Raw genomic sequence first — 20,042 nt, forward strand, 5'->3', positions numbered from 1 at the left:
AAGTGGGATTTGGAGAAGTGTAACAAAATCCAGCGTGAGGGTTTTCACAGCTCTAACAAAGAAAGGTGCTGAATTGCGTGGGATGCAGTATAGCAGAACACTGCGTATAAAACTGCAATATCATCCCCATCTAGTAAAGTCAGAATATTAACATATACTTTCCACCCAGTCTTTATGCTGCTGTGTACACTGTGATACCATTCGTTCTTTGTAAAAAATAAAATAGTATCTAGCATATTATCAATTCTACTTCTAATTTGTTCCATTGCAATATCTTTCTCCAGTTTTCTAAGGACATGTTCAATTTTCCATCACATTGCATCCCATCTAATCCCATTCTCCAATGTCTTTCTCCAATTTTCCTTAGAGGCCTGAGAAATCCCCAGAGCTGCTGTCAGAAAATGAACCACACAACTGTGAAAAAGAAACCACCGTTTCCATAGGCTTCCATACCAATTCTTCATGGACAAGTAGGTGCTATACAAATTAGACTTAACTTTACAATGCAAGTAAGAGCTCTCACATGGAGTTCTGATTGGTGCCTTAGTGTCACCTTCACATTGACTTGCAGCCCCTAAAGTTTTTAAGTCCCAATATGAGATGAAAGGGCATGGAGAGAAGCTGCATAACATACAGGCAACGTGACCAGTCATCATTTGAATCCCTTGGCCAGTCATTCAGATCCATTCATTGACTTTGTTCACTATTGGATATTGTGAGATCCAGTATGGGTGTTGAGGCCTGTGAAGCCTGAGAATGAGGACGAGGATTTTCTGGTTGAGCCTGGTGTTTCTTTGGGGAAAGGGAAAGTGTTTTTCAAGATGATGGGAATGTTTTGGGTAGATCTGTTTTGGGGGAAACAGACAGTGACTCTCATGAGAATTGGCCAGGGGTTGACGCTGATAGATGTTCAGAAAACTATCTTAATAACAGCTAGTTATCTCTAAATCAAAGACATTTTGAAGAAACAAAAGGCCAAGATGCAATACATTTTATTATAGTTAATGTTTTCTCTTATTGTAATAGTGTGTTTTAAAAAATATTCCCTTTTTTCTTGTGTAACATCAGATTTTGTCAAGGGCACAACGCTGGCTGAATCAGCTGCTGCTTACATATCTAACAAACCAAGACAAAGATATTTATTAGATAAAGTTGAAGTCAAAACGGGAGAAGAAGCAGAACACAATGTCTTGCAGGTAAGTTTTTCCCTATATATTTCTATGGAAAATTTTGAATTCTATTATATTAATAGTGGGGAGGAAGAGATTGTGTTTTTTTTTCTCCAGAAGACAGGAAAGAATTTGAAATGTTGTTCTCTGAAAAGACTATCTGTTCTTTTCTTTTCAGGTTTGTTAGCAAATAACTTATTGTTCATTCTGACCCTTCTGTTGACATTTCAGTTTTAAATTAACAAATAATAATCATAATGCTAAAACTTTAAAAGATTTTAAATTAGCAATTAATCTATTGTTTCCACATCCATACCAATTTCTCTTACAATTTCTCACCCTTAGATCAACTGCAAGCTTTTTTTATTTGACAAGGCATCACTGTCCTGGATCGAAAGAGGCAGTGGCTCTCTGAGACTTAACGATACATCTAGCAATAATTGTGGGATGCTTCAGTCACGACTGGGTGAGAGTTCAGCATTCATTTTATCTTTCTTCATAAAATTATTTTCTTAATTAAATGAGCTTTGAGTGACTAGCCCAGGCATGGGCAATCTTGGGCCCTCCAGGTGTTTTGGACTTCATCTCCCATAATGCCAGTAGGCTGTTAGGCATTGTGGGAGTTGAAGTCCAAAACACCTCAAGTCCCCATGCCTGGACTAGCCCATTTATTACATTTTCATATGAATATAACTATAGGAACCCATGGTGGTGCAGCGGGTTAAACTGCTGAGCTGCTGAACTTTCTAACTGAAAAATTGGTGGTTTGAATCTGGGGAACGGGGTGAGCTCTTTCTGTTAGCCACAGCTTCTGCCAACCTAGCAGTTCGAAAACATGCAAATGTGAGTAGATCAAAATATTGTAAGCATTTGGACATTTAGTGAAGAATTCCTTTACAATAAGTAGGAAAGCAAAAAATACATACACTTTTTTGTTTTAAGGCAAGATAGACAGTGGAAGTAATCAGATACTCTATATTCTTAGCAAACATTGGAACATAAGAAGGTTCCTTGTACTCCATTGTTCCATCTTGCCCTTTCTTGTTAATTCCGAGTATCAGTGACTCTCTATGCTGTGCCAGGCAGAATACTTTTATGTCTGCTTGGAGAACCTGAAAGGCCCAGAATTGCTTAGCTCTGAAATCTGATGAGATCTAATGTGGTGGTGTACAAAGCAGGGACATATCCTGCATTAAGAGAAGGGGATTTCAGTTTCCCTGCCTTTGTTCTTAATATTCAGTTTCTCCTGCTTATAGTCATGCGAAACCAAGGAAGCATGAGGCTGGTTCTTAACACCAAACTCTGGACTCAGATGATCATAGGAAGAGCAAACAGGAAGAGTCTGTGCATCACAGCAACTGACCTGGAGGACTGTTCAGTTAAAGTGTTTCTAATTCAGGTAAGAAATAAATTTTCCTATCTAAGGCCGGTCTATTCAGAAGCCAGCATCATGGAGTTCAATGAGACTCTCTCTCTAGGCTAAGAAATCTCTGTTTACCTAAGTATTAAATTTTAATTGATTTGCACTTTTGTTTGCAAAGCTTGATTTTTACACACATTCATTTTACATAATTCAGACTCGAGGTGTTTGGGGATGCTTTAATGATTTCTGCCCATTTCCCCTCTCCTGTTGCATCTCTCTGCATTGTGTTGTGTCCCTTCAAGTCATTTTTGACTTATGATGACTCACACCAAGCAGTTTTCTTGGCAAGATTTGGACAAAGAAGTTTGCCATAGGCTTTCCCTGAGGCTGAATAATGTGACTTGCCCAAAGGCAAGTGGGCATTTGAACTCTTTTATTCAGAGTTGTAGCCCAGAAGTCAAACAATTGCACCATTCTGGCTCTACCTGCATCCTTTCACACTAAATCAGATGATTCCTTAATAGTGGTTTTACTTTTAGTTTAAGGTATTGCATTGGGAACAGGGACTGGGAGAGCTACATCGATGGTGTCTGATTGAGAAGATCTGCAGGACTCAAAATATTAAATTGTGTCTTCAAGTGAACTAATGGGAACATGTCACAGGGTTATCTTGTGGGACAGCTACATCAATAGTGTCTGGTTCAGAAGACCTACAGGACTCAAAATATTATTACATTGTGCTTTCAAGTGAACTAATGGGAACACGTCACAGGGTTATCTTGAGATTTATTCAGAGAATAAATCACCTTCCTTTATGTCTCAGAGTGTGTGACAGACATGTTCAAAGTCACTCAATGAGCTTCCATGGCTGAACAGGATTTTGAACCCTGATCTCGCAACAGGTCTAGGCCAACACTCAAAACCACTATATCATGCTGGTTCACACCAATATTCATATACATTTTAGTACAACTTTTTAGAAATGTAAACCATCCTGAAACATTAGTAGACATCCTGCCCTGCTATCTGCATAAAACCACTCTATGAATTTGAATTTCACTGTGTGATTATTCCAAATATACATGAACAAACTATGAGTTTTGACCCTTAAGATACTCTACTAAAGGCAGCTTGAGACACTCATCATGTGAATATTGTAGAGTTTAGATATTTTTTTCCAGCAGAAAGTAAGCAAGATGTCAACTTCCTGGAAGGGAGGACACTACTATAATTAGATGGCCCAAAGGATGACAAAATTGATCCTACGTCTATTTGGGAAAGGCGGGGAGTCATTTGGGGGCAAACATGGGGGGCTGTGCCCTATATGTGGCTTTTTGAGGATGGAATAAAATATGGAGTATGTGCTGCTTTTCATGTTGTTCTCTTTTACCACACAAGCAGTACTTGATAATAGAGGTTTCCTTTGACATGTAGAACAATGTTACTCAATCACAGAAAGGCACTTTAGTTTATGGCAGTTACTTCTCAAAGAGGATTCTGCCCCCCTTCCTGTCTCTGCATGCAATTAGCTATGTTAAGTAGTATTTTTAACTTGATTGTTTTAAAAATTGCATTTCCTAGTCAGAAGAATATCATGTACAATATCTGTTTGATTATTATATACAGTGTGTATTAAGTGTGTTTAGTCTGTATGAATCCTTGCCATGGGGTAAAAATAGGAAAGGAAGAAGACACAGCTTATAGCATCTCAATGTAGTTCTCTTCGATCATTTTAGAACCTCTCTTATCTTCAGTTTGCTCAACTGTCCGTTGATGTGTTGCAAAAAATCCTAAATGGACCTATGCATTATGTTCGTTACACAGGCAAGCTCAAAGGATACTGCTTCTCTGTACGCAGCAATCCACCACCGTCTCATTGCTCTGAGAAACTCTGCAAAGCACGAATGTAATGGAAATCGAATGGAGCCAGAACCTGATATTCAACAGTTAAATTGTGACAGTGATGAAGATGAGAGTGAAAAAATAACAAGAGTGAACAAAAACAGATCAGGTAAGACAGGTTTTTTTCCACAGTATAAATGGCCAGATTTTGCTCAGATCCAATAATATACTTTGTGTACAAGACTGTGGCAAGCCCTGATTTGTAAGTCATTATTCACTTACACAGAGTGATGGGAGCTAGAATTTATTTATTTATTTAATTGCCATGCTTCTTCCGAAATAAAAGACAGACAATCAAAATGCATTTTCCATGTAAATTTTTAAGTCTTCCATTCTTAATTATATCAGTTTTGAAATACAGTACTAACACTTGCATTCATATACAGAAGTGTTACATGGTCCCATGATTCCATAGCATTGAACAATGGTAGTAAAAGTGGCATTAAACTGCATTAATTCTATCGTGTAGATGCACACACTCCTGACGTGAGAGCACCAATGAGCCAAAGCATTGAAAAAACCCTAACACTCTGTGTACTGATACATTAATTGGCTTCTTCTTATTTTTAGCTCGTATTTTCACTCCATATGTCTAATATGTCTAGTTAGAAGTAAATAGATCTCAGTGAGGATTACTCCCATGCATGTTTTTTCATGCTGGATTGAGCTAACCGGATATGGTAAGAGCAATATATTATTATTATTATTATTATTATTATTATTATTATTATTATTATTATTATTATTATTACCCCGCTTTATCTCCTCAAAGGGGACTCAAAGTGGTTTGACATAAAAGTTTGGTATCCAATTTAAAATATACAAATATCAAAACAGAATTAAACACAGTAATAAAATATGGATTTTCTTTCATCTTATATACATAAAAACATCCATAGTTTGTACTATTTGTTTCCTCTTTTCATTTGTGGTCTAAAAGCAGTCTGGAGATGTTTCCTTGTCTAAACATAATGTTTTGTTCATGTAAAATCACAGAGATGATTTGTATAACCTTCTGCTCATAAATTTCCATCTAAAAAAAGGTGTGAGGATATACATTCCTTTGGGCCTTCCTCTTTAGAGGGGTGTGCATGTAAATTCTATGCAAATATTTTTAAATATTTACAAAATTCTTAATTGCTTCATTTTAATTTAAGAATTTTATGCTTAATTCCTGTGCACATTTATAAGAGAGGAAACTATAAATAGCAGCCAGTGACTTCTAGAGATAGCTTGCTTCTGCAAAGTATGAGACATGGAAAATACTGTGACGTGACTCCCCGTGAGTGGACTGCTGAGCTTTATTTATAAAAATGACACATTGCCCAGCGGAAAGGAGTCGCCAGAATCCATGGGCCTTCACTGACAACATACTTACATTTCTGCCTGGTTGGCATCACCCAAGTTCTCCTATTTTTTCACTGGTAAAAAGCTTTCTTGGTAAACTTTCAAGGCCTCTCCCATTATGCTTTGTCTGTACTTTATGTAGAAGCAAAAATGACTAAATGGAGCCTGTTGTATTTTAGATATATTATGAGATGATATCGTTCATTGAAAAAGTAAAGCAGAAGGCACTAGGAAAAGAGAACGACCACAACAGAAATGGAATGACTCCATAAAAGAAGGGCACAGCCCTCAGTATATATATGTCCTACAGAAGGCTGTTGATGTCCAGGGCTCTTGCAGCTCTCTCATTTCATCATGTCAAAGCTGATTTGACAGCAAATAATATCAACAACAGCCACAAAACCCTTAATGCAAATGTTATTCCAACTTTCTGTAATACCAACAACTTTTATACTGAGGATACAGAGGGTTTATCTTTGCAGATATTTGGTCTACAGCTCACAAAATGCCTTCCCATTGACCATGTTGAGTGGGTCTGCTGAAGGGTTGTTATGGGCCAAAATATTTGGCAGGCCAAACTTTCTTCACACTTTCCCCATAATTTCGAAATGCAATATATCTCATGTGTAAGTTGACCTCATGTATAAGTTGAGGGTAGGCATTCAAAAAGTGAGAAGTGGTACCATGGCTGAGAGAGTACAGGCAGTTCCTGAGTTACAAATATCTGACTTGCAAACAACTCAAACAACAACAGAAAGTGAGATAAATTTACTCCTAGGAAAGGAAATTCACTCCTCAAAGAGTTATCAAGGGGAAAAGGTGTCTCCACTGAAACTTTCTCACCAATCTTTGTTTCTACATGAAGCCAAATGTTTCAAAATCCAATTATCACAGGGACAGAAAGTGAGGTGAAATCTGAACAGGGGCACAGCAGAACAAAATGAACAAACACCATAAAGGTGTTAACCCTTCCTTATGCTATCCAAAGCTAAACAAAAAATAGAATGTACCTGTTCTGACTTAACAAACAAATTCAGCTTAAGAACAAATCTACTGAACCTATCTTGTCCATAACTTGGGGACTACCTGTAGAGGGTTTAGTACTTCTATCAGGATAGAATAAGGGCTCCTCCACACTGCCCCTATATCCCAGGATTTGATCCCAGATTATCAGTTTGTCCCAGGTTATCTAGCAGTGGGAAGTCATACATTCCAGTTTAAAGCAGATAATTTGGGATCAGATCCTGGGATAAAGGGCAGTGGGGAAGGGCCCTAAGCTCTTCCCTTTGCCACTCTACCCAGAAAAGGTGATGATCCCCTTTTTAATGAGAGGATACATTATCCACAATGACCCGTGGATACTCTGACCCAAATTTTTTGGGTTGATCTTTTGACCAAAATTTCTAGATCCATACATAGCATAGACTTTGACTTTTTATGACTGTTTTCCCATGTCGATGTTTTTACGGTTGGCTGATCTGTTTATTGTTTTTGCTTTGATTTTGTACTGTTGCGTCCGGGCATTGCCCCATGTAAGCCGCCCCGAGTCCCTTTGGGGAGATGGGGCAGGGTATAAGAATAAAGTAGTAGTAGTAGTAGTAGTAGTAGTTGTTGTTATTATTATTATAATTATTATAATTATAATCTGCTGCTGATGGAGTGCAGGGAAATCCAGAGCCCAGTTTCCCTGACTCAGGTTTTGTCTTGTTAGACATCACCATGTAAAATGTGAAGCAGATGTTTTCGACTGTCCTATGTCTTACCACACTCCATAGTCCTGGTCTCCCTAAGTTGCTATGTAATTTTATCAGATTATAACTAGATAATGAATGCAAACTACACTGAAAATTGGAAAGCATAATATATTAGGTTTACTGTTGTTATTTTTTTTTTTTAAACCAACAGGGGAGCAAACTTGGGCTCTTTCGCTGTGCTTTTGGAGAGTAACCATTTTATATTTCTTTTCCGTTGCTCCCTCTAATATCTATCCTCCAGAATACCCCACTCCCTTATGACCCTGTTCGCTGTGGCTTTTATTTTTATGTCTCACCCCGAGTTTTAACTTAATGTTCATGTGGTCTGCCCTTGTTTTTATTGTCTTCTTGTTTTATTTTGTAATGGATATTATTTACTGTATTGTTTATTGTATTGTGTTGTGCTGTTCTTTTATATGCTGTTTACATTGTATTGTTTTGGGCATGGCCCCATGTAAGCCGCCCCGAGTCCCCGTTGGGGAGATGGTGGCGGGGTATAAATAAAGTTTTATTATTATTATTATTATTATTATTATTATTATTATTATTATTATTATTATTATAAACTTTAGAACAGTGGTTCTCAGCCTGTGGGTCCCCAGATATTTTGGCCTTTAACTCCCAGAAATCCTAACAGCTGATAAATTGGCTGGAATATCTGGGAGCTGTAGGCCAAAAACATCTGGGGACCCCAGGTTGAAAACCACTGCTTTAGAAGATCTGACAGAGTGCCAAAGATCTATGTATGATTTTCTAGAGATAAATCCTAGTAAAAATAATAGAATTTACTTCCAAGTAAAGACATCTAGGGTGATGATGAAATATTATTCACATAAGATGAACACTGAAAATACCTTTTTCAGTAAAGCTTTGAAGCTCATTTTCATACTGTAGCTACTATACCATAGAGCAATGGTTTAAACCAACATTTAGAGATAATCCCTCCCCTTTTAGTAGAGAAATAACCCTGAAAACCCTGTGGGGAGGTAATAAAACCCCAGCATTTGTTTGCAGAGTTCAATGAGATCTCCAATCAGAATGCTGATGTGCAAGTTAAACAAATATGTTGACAAGCCAAGGTCTCTGACACAGATCTGGATAAAAACAAGGTATAATGATAACTCAAGACACAGTCCTTGAAGGACGTTCACACTTTGGTGTGAATCATTCTTATTTTGATGGGGGTCTCAACTGTGTTTAATGCACAAAATAATGAGAGGATTGACAGAAATTCTGAATATTCCATTATTCCATTTCTTCCCTCAGTCCAAATTCCTCCTCCTTTTAGCTCCAGGTGATCCTTGACATCCTGACCTATTCCCTTATCAGATAACCTTGGCAGGGCTTCTGACAGTTCCAACTTTATTTATTCTAACCACAGTATGTTTACTTCAGTCTCCTTATCTTCTGTGCTAGCTGATCCTGTTCTAAGTGCCAATAAGCCATGCAGTCTAACTTCTTTGTGCTTTTGCTCCAAATACCACTATTTGTAAAAGGTTTCCTAGCCCCTGAAATTTGTAAGCTTTTCTTAGGTTCCGTGTCTTTAGCATTTGTGCAACAGGTTGAAAATTGGTAGGGCCAGCTTCTCCTATTAATGCAACACCATGCCAGGAAAGGCATCACCAGTCAATTCTGCCTCTTACTCATTCCTTAACACAGGGACAAGAGAAGAGATGGGAGTTGATGGCTAGCATTATGATTCTGGAAGCAAAGACACAAAGATCTGCATCAAGCTGAACAGGGTTTCAAAGAGAAAATGGAAAGAGGAGAGAACATTGGGAAATATTGTGGGTTGAGGGAACCTTGAACTTGCAATAGACCACAACTCATAATTATTCCCTGTCCCTCAGGCTACTTGGTTTTAAAAGGGGAAAGAGAAAAAAATAGGGGGAAATGGAAAATAGAGAGCACTACTTTTTCCAGGTTAGAGTCACCATGTTAGATGATCCTTGAAGTTCTTCCAAATTAAAAATTAACTTTGGCTGCTTAAGCTATCTATTTCCTTGGGGATCTATTTGTTCATGAACAAATTTATTAAATTTTCTTTGATATCCCCACTGTAGCTGCTTCTATTGCTGAAAAGGCGAAGTGTTTTTTTTTTAAACCAACAAAAGTAGGTTGTATCTCAAACATTTGGTGAAAGTTTGAAAGGATCTTCTCATTTCCCTCTATTAAAATGCATTGCAGGCCACCAGCAACTGCTATGCACTTTTAAAAAAATATACAAAAAGGTTACCATATGAATGGGATCTTTGAAAAAAACTGGCAGGCATGAATGCCCAACGTGCTCTGAGTACTCAATGTTGCCCTTTGCTTTATTCTCAAGTGTGTTTTTTTGTTGTTGTTCTCACTTGCAAAGTTTGCTTGCTGAACTATTGCCAGCATTCTTCTAAGAGATTCCTCATTCCAGCTCTATTAAGATATACTGTTGCATTTCAAGGTTACGGGTGAAACTTTGACTGAATGGATTTGGATTATTTTGCTTATGATTTCAATGAAACAATCATTTGATTATTGTAGTAATTTCTACTGTTCACATTTTTTTCACAAGACAATAAATGCATGGCAGACTCAAAGGAACAATAACACACACATGCCATGCCAAACTGTGCATGAAAAGGTTTGGAACATCAAGGGTGCATCTACACTGTGAAATCAGTACTGTTTGACACTGCTTTAACTGTTGTGGCTCAATGCTATGGAATCATAAGAGTTGTAGTTTTACAAGGTCTTTTGCCTTCCCTGCCAAATAGCGCTGGTGCTGCAGTTTTCTTCCGAGTCTCTTGAGAAGGCCAAAATTATGCACTCTCCCTTCTTGAGTTAACTAAGGCCCCATCTACACTACCATATAAAATCCAGATTATCTGCTTTGAATTGGACTATATGGCAATGTAGACTCATATAATCTAGTTCAAAGCAAATAATGTGATTTATCTGCTTTGATAATCTGGATTATATGTCAGTGTAGAAAGGCCCTAAGTGCAAATACCTTTGCATTTTGAACTCTGCAGGAATCAAAGTAAGCCAAGAAACTGAAGTGGGAGGAGAAAAGAGTATCTAGTATATTTTAAAAGTATCTGAAAAGGTGGAGTTGTAGAGAACTATTTAGAACACTCTCTGCCAATTTGGGGAAAAAAGAAGTTTTTGTGCACAGAATCAAACAAATTATTGTTGACCAGAAGTAGTCTTTTCTGGCTACATTTAGAAGAGCTGGCAAACAAAATTATATTACTAGCTGAAATCTCAAGATGGAGCTCAGTGCCTAGGTGCACAGCAAGGCCATGGGATGGAGTTTCATTACTTCTGGCATAAGTGGGGCACAGCTCTGGAGGTTCTGGACTTACTCATTTACTTCTTTTTTTTGGCAAATAGCAACTTCTCAGGCAAGGTACTATTGTCCTGCTTGGCAAACTTTCTTCTGGTCCCAGTTCAGCTAAATCTTCAGTCAGCCTTGTACATTCTTTCTCAGGAATTAAGTGCTACCGAAATGGATGGAACCTGAGGCATAGGAGTAAATCTGTTTGAAATTCACAGTACATATGAGTTGTGTTCCATTGCTTCCAATGGGATAAATTACTGTTTAAACTGAAATTAACTTTTCCAAGATTGCAACCAACACACTGATGATATGTAGGAAACCTCCATTCACCTAGAGAGTCATACAAATTGGTTTCTACATACTACAGCGAAAACAAGTAGATTTCTTCCCACCACTAACAGCAAAAGTTCCCACGGGATAAAAAGAACAGCAAAGCATTTGTTTGCAAACACTCCTATATTTCTAAACAAGCAGACTTTAACAGTAGACCTTTAACACTGATGATATTGGCTAGTCATTTTAATACAGATAAAAGACTTTTAACACCCAGTACTTCAATACTAGCAGTTACTTTGGTCCCGAGGCTATTTACTTCCTCACTGCACAATAGTAAAGCTAGAAACAAGAAAAATGTGATCCTGCCATGAAAATTAAAACCAGAAAAAGAACTGGTAGCTTAATAATGATGGTCCCAATTGAAGTTTACAGCACTATCACATGCATGTAAATTTCTATTAAAAATATCTTCAGTGTATTTATTTGATTGTGTTTGTGCTTTCAAGTTGCCTGTTGCCTTAGGGCAACCAGATACATTCCATATGGTTTTCTTAAGCAAGAACATTCCTTTGAAGTAGTCTACATCACTGCTTCTTAAATGTGTGGGTCCAGACCCCAAACCTTAGCTGAATGTTGAAGCCCCCAAAATTGGCAGCAGTAAATGTTAGCAACAACATGCAGTGTTTACAGTGGACTCTGCAGAAAATGCTTCATCTGCACTTTGTAAAAAAGGGGGAATCAGCTTGTTAAGCAAGACTTGCAAATGTGGATCAGTAAAAGTTTGATTTTTATACCTATTTTATGTGCCCAGGTTCATGTAAAAATTACTTGGGCAGAAAGGAGTTTAAGAAGCTGTGGTGTACAACATGTGGGATTTATTAATAGTCTCACATCGGAATGTTAATCAGGACTGATCCTGCTTAGCTTCCATGATCGTACAGAATCTAGTACTTTTAGGACAGTTATGGTAGATCCTAACTATACAGTTAGCCTTCTATATCCACAGATACAGTCAGCTATATCCATAGATTTTATATTCATAGATTCAATCATCCATGGTTGAATCTTGGTTTTGTCATTTTATATAAGATATACCCTTTTATTACCCATTGTATATGTATTTAATGGGGATTTAGCATCTATGGATTTTGTTACCCAAGCAGGTGGGGATGGGTGGGTGGGGAGCTTGTATCGGATACTATGGTCCCACTGTATTTATATCCTGATTTTCCCTTGATGAGCTCAAGATGACATATATCTCTCATCTTCCCCCCTTTGGTCTTACAATTGCCACTTTGTGAAGTAGGTCAGGGGAGACAGTGAGCTCCATGGCTTAGTAGGGACATTAACTTGGACATCCCAAACTCTAGTCAATGATAGCTGACTCTCCAGTGACTCTTACTCCCTATTTGTTAATATTGCAGTTTTAGTAGTCTGAATTTAGGTAATACTGTATGACTTAAGTCAGGCATGGGCAAACTTAGGCCCTTCAGGTGTTTTGGATTTAAGGAATTCTTTTTTTAATAGAAAAAAATCAATTTCAGCAAATAACTATAATGTCATTATTTTCTTCTCCAGACCATTCTAAATGGATCCGAAGGCATTCTGTGGTCTGCTCATGACAACTCACTATTTACAGCCCAAGAAACAATATTGAAGATTTGTGTTGTTTGGTGGTCTGGAAACCTAGGCACATGAGGGATTTTTCTGCAGCATTTGTTGCATGACTTTGGGGCAAAGATTTCTGAATATGGACTCCAGACTCTGAGGATACGTGGAAGAAGCACTTTAAAAGTTCCAGTTATTAATCCTTATATTCCTACAGGAATCTGAACATAGTCCCAGTTCTTTAGGAATAATATTTGAAAAGAAAATAAGCTACAGAATTTTGAATGAACTGGTTTAAAAGACAATTTAAAGAAACAGATAATCCTAATTCAAATTGTTTCATCATATTGATGACATTAATCAGTTATCTATAAAATATTGACTGTTATTTCTCAATAGATAGGTGACACACTGCTGATAACATTTTTGCAAAATGCTAAAGTTAAGGTTTCACTTTGATTTAAGTTAGCTTTATCCTTGACTACTTTGCCGACGAGTTTGAGGGCCAAATTCTCATCTGGAAAATAAAAATATCATTTGGTGAATGAAATTTAAAAATGGGGATTGTTTCATAGATTTATCTACAGGATGGCTGCGTCTGAAAACTCATATAACAGATTTTTTTCACCATTTGAAATTGATATTCCAGGAACTGATATTTGTGTTGATATTTCTTTGAGCAAACTATTTCATAAGTCTGCCTCAATCCAGCAATATACTATGGATGCAGAAATAAATGATTGCAGGTGAGTACACTGCACATGTGTAGCAAACCTTGGTTTCTGTGCACACCAACAATACATGCACATTGAAGGGATCTCATTGCTTTGATACTATTTGCCAATAACTAATAGCTGGGAACAGTACTTGAATCAGATTTGGACCAAATTCTTTAATATAATTATGTGTAAAACCATTTTGAAGAACAAGATGTGATATTAACTATTAATACTACATTAAGGACAGCGATATTATGTAGTCCTGCTGATGAACCTCATTAAGAGTTTTGCTTCAGGCTAATGTGAGCACTGCATTACAATGCCAGCTACATTTGCACTTGTTTGCCATTTTGTATGTAGAGACAGATATTTTGCATATACCGAGGAGTGTATCAAAATAGAATAAAAATTTAATAACAGCCTTGCAGCATTAGACTTAAGACCTATCTAGTCTAGTTGTCTATTCATACAGTGGAAAGTCAGATCTCTATGGGAAGCTCATGAAGAGGACACACGTGTGCTAGTTCCTTCACCATTGTATGTTTTACCAACATAACTAGAAACCACTGATAGTTTTAGCCTCCCTGAATTCGCTTAATCCACATTTAACATTGTCCAAGCTGGGGAAGTGAATTTCCCCCTTGTCCACTTTCTATACATCATGCAAAGTTTTATATCCCTTTAACCAAGCTTCTTTGCTTCCCCTAAAAGCTAAACAGGCTTAAATGTTGTTAACATTTTAAGTTGTTCCTGTCCTCTCATCCTTTTGGTTGTCCTTCTTCCCACTTTTCCAAATCCCAAATCTTTTTTTTAAGTGTGGCAACCATGGATGAGGTGGTACACAGTCTTTCGAGGAAGGAAATCTTCACAGCCCCTTTTTGTTTTTACCATTTTATCAGCAAACATGACCTCATCCTGAACATTAATGAACAAATTAGAAAGCAGTAACTGTATACAGATGCTTTGATCTGTAACCCTCCATGATGAGAATGTATGTCTCCATTCCTGCGTTCAACCATTTTTCTCTGACAAGTTCCCAGTCTACAAGAGGATCTCTCCTCTTATGTCATGATTACTAAAATTGTTTTGGAAAATGCATTTAAAGACTTGGACATATACAACATCTAGTGGTTCATCAATCCAGTGCTTAATACTCTCGAAGATCTCCAAATAGTCAGATAAGGCTCAACTTTGCAGAAACTAGCAAGATTAAGAGCATATTCAGAATGAAAGAAAAGTCCCAGATTTTGTTCCCAATCTTCTGATTTTACACAGAGTTAAAATAATCGGACCTGGTATAAAATAAAATCTCTAATTGTACTGAAAACTGACAGAAATATTCTGGGCCTTTGTGATTTTAAAATTCAGTTTGGATGTGCCTTCATTTTATTAATGATTTTTATACCAGTTAACCTGAACAAGTTATGCTATCTGCATTATTACTTCCTCCTCTCGGTATCTTTTTAAAAATTAATATTACATTGACCTCTTTCCAACCTTTTGGTACAGAAGACAATTATAGGGACTAGTCACTTATTTTTGTTCGCTGATTAACAATTCCAAACTTTCAACACATTATGGGAGTTCAGACACTATTTGGACTCAGTGATTTGTTAATTTTTGCCAGTAATTCATAGGACATTTTCTGAAAAAGTTGGTTCAGTCAGTTGTATTTTCTGCACTGAGGACAGATGTGAAGAATTCATTCAGCTTCTCTGCTGTATCATATTTTTAGCAGACCTTTTATGCTCTCATCATCCAATGGTTCTTTGATGGCTTCCTGCGTCTAATCTGTTTAAGCATATGTATTTGTCCCTCTTCTTGCTTTTAGCAACAAATTCCTTATAATCTCCCTCTCCCATTCTCTCATTATCTGTCTGGATTTCTTTTGTGTTCCTTTTCATTCTCCTCATTGGGACAGGGCTTTCTGAAGATTATAACTTAAATATTAAACCAGATGATAACAAGGCACCAACACAGGAAGTCCTCAAGTTATGAACAAAATAGGTTCTGTAGATTTGTTCTTAAGCTGAATTTGCTTGTAAATAGGAACAGGTATTTTTTTTAGGTGTAACTCTACCCAAATGTATATTTTTAAAGCTTTGGATAGCATTTAAACCCTGTGGTGTTTGTTTTACTGTCTGCACTCCTGTTCAGAATTTTACCTCATTTTTTGCCCCTGTGATAATTGGATTTTGAAAAATTGGTGAGAATGCTTCAGTGGAGACACCTTTTCCCCATGACAACTCTTTCAGGAGTGGATTTTCCTTCATACAGGGAGATGTCTCTCTCTTCACGTTGTCTCACCCGTTCTCAACTATGAGTAATGTGCAAGTTAGATGTTTGTAATTTGGGGACTGCCTGTATTGTACCTTTTGCACCCTTTTCATTGATTATATATGCAATGTACACAGATATATATAGTCTGTGTAAATGTCTCTGCCAGGAATGTTACTGAAAACATTGCTTGTAGTGTGAAATTGATATCTAATGCCAAAGATACTAGCTTTATTACAAACCACATGGAAATTGGAAAATCAATATACTGCTTGCTAAGAATTATCTGTCTGAGCCCACCTCATACAACACCTCAAAGGGTATTTCAAGATCTTATTATTAATACCAATAATTCCACAAGCTACTCTATGTTCGGTGCCCTTTGTATTTTTATAACTACAACACAAGCCAATAATTTTGGTGTGGATATATCTGTCCATCCTACTGACGAAAACATTGTCCACTGATAAAGTTCTTCAGGCAGTATAATTCTACATTAGTTTTTGTTGTTATGTACCTTCAAGTTGACTCCAATATATGGCAACCCTATCATGGCGTTTTCTTGGCAAGATTTGTTCAGAGAGAGTTTACTTTTGCTTTCCTCTGAGGTTGAAAGAATGTGACTTCCCCAAGATCACCCAGTGGTTTCCATGTCCAAGTAGGGATTTAAACTCTGATTCAAGTCCCATCTGATTCTGAAAGCGAAACAAGATTAGCCCTAATTAGTACTTAAAATAGGAGATCATCAACAAATACTAGATGCTACGGCTTTATTTCTGGCCTCATTACACTATTATATGGTCAGTGTATTCCAGTGGTTCTTAACCTGTGGGCCCCCAGATGTTTTGGCCTTCAACTTCCAGAAATATTAACAGCTTGCAAACTGGCTGAGATTTCTGGGAGTTGTAGGCCAAAACACCTGGGGACTCATAGGTTGAGAACCAGTGGTGTATTCTCATATAACGTGAAAGCCACCCAGTGTATGGCTATCAGCCTCCTCCAATAGACTTAAATCAAGGAAAAAGCTTCATGAGAACCACCGCTCCTCTAAATGTTCCTCCAGCAACAGCAAGAACATCCCTGTGGGCAACACAATCAAGCAATTCCAACTGGATGACCCCCCACAAGGGTCTTCCTCCAGGGGCAAACCAAGAACGGCTAACTTGGACGTATCTGAACAGACTCAACAGAGTTGGCAGATCAAAACACAACCTGGCTAAATGGACCTACCTACAAGAATTCTGAGGAAGGGAAACTTCACAGCCTCTGGGTTTTTGAAACTCAGCATCCTCCATCTTGTGCGACTGTGGAGCAGAACAAACAACTCGGCATCTGTACGTTTGCCACAATGCCCTACCTCATACACAGAAAAAGAACTGCTTAAAGCTACAGACAATGCAGTCGCTGTTGCCCATGTTTGGTCTAAAACTTTTTAGCAGCTTGCGATCCCTTTATTTTATGAGTTTTAAACTTATCTATTTATGCAATGCTTTTTACACAAAATAAAACTAATATAATGTATTGAACTGCATTATTAAAGTCCAAACTGAATTATATGGCAATATCGATGGGCCTCGAGGAAAGAACTGGCTGGACTGTGGTGCAGGCTGGTTAGCAGCCAGCTGCAACAAATCACTCTGACCAAGAGGTCATGAGTTCGAGGCAGTCCGTGCCTGCGTCTGCCTCTGTTCTATGTTGTGGCACTGAATGTTTAGCAAGAAACAGGTTCTCGGCAGCCAGTTTTTTACACTTGGCATCCTCCTAATGATACATGGGTTACAAACAAAACTACAGTGTCTGGAGACCCACTTTTGATTTTGGAAACACTGTTTTTCCAATATCAGTGAAGGGGGTGGCTCTGCACTACATTGTTGCTCCAAGACATTTCCAAGGCAACAATCTCCCTCTAATATGAGGAACCTTGAAATGCCAAGGCCTACTTCAAGTACTGGAGGCTAGTTTCACCAGTCTTGGGTACTGAGAATTAAATCTCACCCAGCGCATCTACACTGGGGAATTAATACAATTTGATACCACTTTAGCTGCCATGGCTCAATGCTATTGAATCCTGGAAGTTGTAGTTTTGCAAGGGCTTTATCCCCCTCTGCCAGAGTGCTAATGCTTCACCAAAAGACAAATCCCATGATTCAACAGCACTGGGTCATGACAGTTAACGTGGTGCCAAACTACATTAATTCTACAGCAATATGTTTGATGGGGCTCACTTTTGAAGTTGTAGGATAGCAGTAATTTACTTCCTTTTCAATAAAATCACATTTTGTGTTCTTTTCATACATAGTACTATTTGAAAGTAAAGTATTACTTTTGTAGAAGATGATGGCACATGGAGAGAAAAAAACTGAGGTTAAATGAATTGTCCCAGATGCCTTCAGGATTTCCTTTTTTTTTTTTTTTTTGGAAACCCAGCATTGCTTTGTTGTTGTTCACGCCAACACCTTAAATCAAAGCAATAGTTTTCTAAGATCTACAGATACTTGCAGGAACACCTCAGCAAGCGAGAGTTCAAAAGTGGCAGGCTAAATCCCAGAACCTCAATCCATGGCTAATGCCAAATGAGAGATTATCTCCTGGGCACACAGAAGATGGAACAGCCTGCGCCACGAGATACAGAGCCAACCTTAAGAGATGGAGCCATAAAGTGGAGTCCACAACATGCGAATGTGGGGAAGTGCAAACCACAGACCACCTGTTACAAAGCAGCCCGAGCCCTACAACATGCACAGTGGAGGACCTTCTTATAGCAACACCAGAGGCATTCCAAGTGGCCAGCTACTGGTCAAAGGACATTTTGTATAATGGCAAGTTTTTAACTTTGTATTTCTAAATACATTGCAACTGTACCCTTGGTTGGATTTGATACAATAAATAAATAAATAGCAGACAACTTTTAAATAATTGAAGAGATAGAATGACATGTATCACACTTCCAGAATGTCAACACATAGCCTTACTTCTTGTAATTGCAACTATAGCAGCTTAATTATTTACAGCTCTGAGTCTGCAAGTGGCTTCACGGTGAAAGAGGTGGCATTTTTTAAATCCAGGACTACAGAATGTGCATATGAAATCCTCTTTTAAAGATATAATGTTAGAACAGTCCCCAAAGACTTTTCCCCGCTGCTGCAAGAAAAAAATTCTGGAATTGCATTTTGTGGCTTTTTCTTTCTTTCCTTCCTTCCTGTCTCCCTCTTGCTCTCCTTTCCTTCTTTCCTTGCTTTCCCTCACACATCTTCCCTGTCTTTCTTTCCTCTCTTCCCTTTCCCTCTTTCAGCATTCTTCCATTTTTTAAATATATTTTTTATCTTCCTTGAATCTAACTACTAGTAACTTCCCCCTCCCTAAACTCTTTCCCTTCCTTCAATGTGTTGTTGAAGGCTTTCATGGCCGGAATCACTGGGTTGCTGTGAGTTTTCCGGGCTGTATGGCCATCTTCTAGAAGCATTCTCTCTTGATGTTTCACCCACTTCTATGGCAGGCATCCTCAGAGGTTGTGAGGCTGTTGGAAACTAGGCAAGTGGGTTTATATATCCGTGGAAAGTCTAGGTTGAGAGAATGAACTCTTGTCTGCTTGAGGCAAGTGTGAATATTGCAATTGGCCACCTTGATTAGAACTGAATGGCCTTGCAGCTTCAAAGCCTGGGGGATTCCTTTGTTGGGAGGTGTTGGCTGGCACTGATTGTTTCATGTCTGGAATTCCTGTTTTCTGAATGTTGCTTTTTATTTACTGTCTTGATTTTAGAGTATTTTTAATAATGGTAGCCAGATTTTGTTCATTTTCATTGTTTCCTCTTTCTGTTGAAATTGTCCACATGCTTGTGGATTTCAATGGCTTCTCTGTGTAGTCTGACATGGTGGTTGTTAGAGTGGTCGAGCATTTCTGTGTTCTCAAATAATATGCTGTGTCCAGGTTGGTTCATGTGCTCTATCTTTCCCTTCAGCTGCCAAGCTAAAAGCTTCTACTGAGCATGCGCAGGCGCAGAGACTGAGAGACATTGGCGTAAGCGTGTCACAAAATACGCATGCGCAGTTCTCTAACACTCCTCCCCGCCGTTTCCTAATTGGCCGGAGGAGGAGGGAGGGATAGAATGCCTTCTTCTCCTCAATAGCCGCATTACAACTTACCTGACTGATATTACCTAACGAAGAATGGCCTTTTTCAAATAACCCGGGCATAGTCATAAATAAGCGTGGAGCTCGGGCAGAACGAACGCCCACTCTTGGTTATGAGGTAACCTGCCCCTCCCCTCTGGGAGCGAGTCTTGGTCGCGTGCCGCGCAGGCGCAGCTC

At 38.2% G+C, this 20,042-nt stretch overlaps 2 protein-coding genes and 1 long non-coding RNA gene across 4 annotated transcripts in view; 2 read left to right on the forward strand and 1 right to left on the reverse strand.

Annotated features, from left to right (window-relative positions):
* Positions 1-13,296, forward strand: part of ranbp3l (RAN binding protein 3 like) — a 49,077-nt gene extending 35,781 nt beyond the window's left edge. Inside the window, exons 10-15 of the mRNA XM_003224260.4 lie at positions 368-470; positions 1,069-1,196; positions 1,515-1,635; positions 2,426-2,568; positions 4,357-4,543; positions 12,709-13,296. Of these exons, the coding sequence (XP_003224308.1) occupies positions 368-470; positions 1,069-1,196; positions 1,515-1,635; positions 2,426-2,568; positions 4,357-4,543; positions 12,709-12,752 (726 nt within the window). The 3' untranslated portion in view covers positions 12,753-13,296. The remainder of the gene's footprint in view (positions 1-367; positions 471-1,068; positions 1,197-1,514; positions 1,636-2,425; positions 2,569-4,356; positions 4,544-12,708) is intronic.
* Positions 4,735-19,976, reverse strand: LOC134296767 (uncharacterized). The gene is made up of 2 exons (XR_010003621.1): positions 19,878-19,976; positions 4,735-16,429 (listed from the first exon to the last, which is right to left on the reverse strand). It is a non-coding gene; the product is annotated as an uncharacterized LOC134296767 (long non-coding RNA).
* Positions 19,867-20,042, forward strand: part of nadk2 (NAD kinase 2, mitochondrial) — a 28,950-nt gene continuing 28,774 nt past the window's right edge. For both annotated transcript variants that reach the window (XM_008116112.3, XM_008116111.3), the window contains exon 1: positions 19,867-19,983. The gene's annotated coding sequence lies outside the window, so the exon portion shown is untranslated. The remainder of the gene's footprint in view (positions 19,984-20,042) is intronic.

The sequence above is a fragment of the Anolis carolinensis genome, chromosome 2, assembly GCF_035594765.1.
Source record: "Anolis carolinensis isolate JA03-04 chromosome 2, rAnoCar3.1.pri, whole genome shotgun sequence".
NCBI lineage: Eukaryota > Metazoa > Chordata > Lepidosauria > Squamata > Dactyloidae > Anolis > Anolis carolinensis.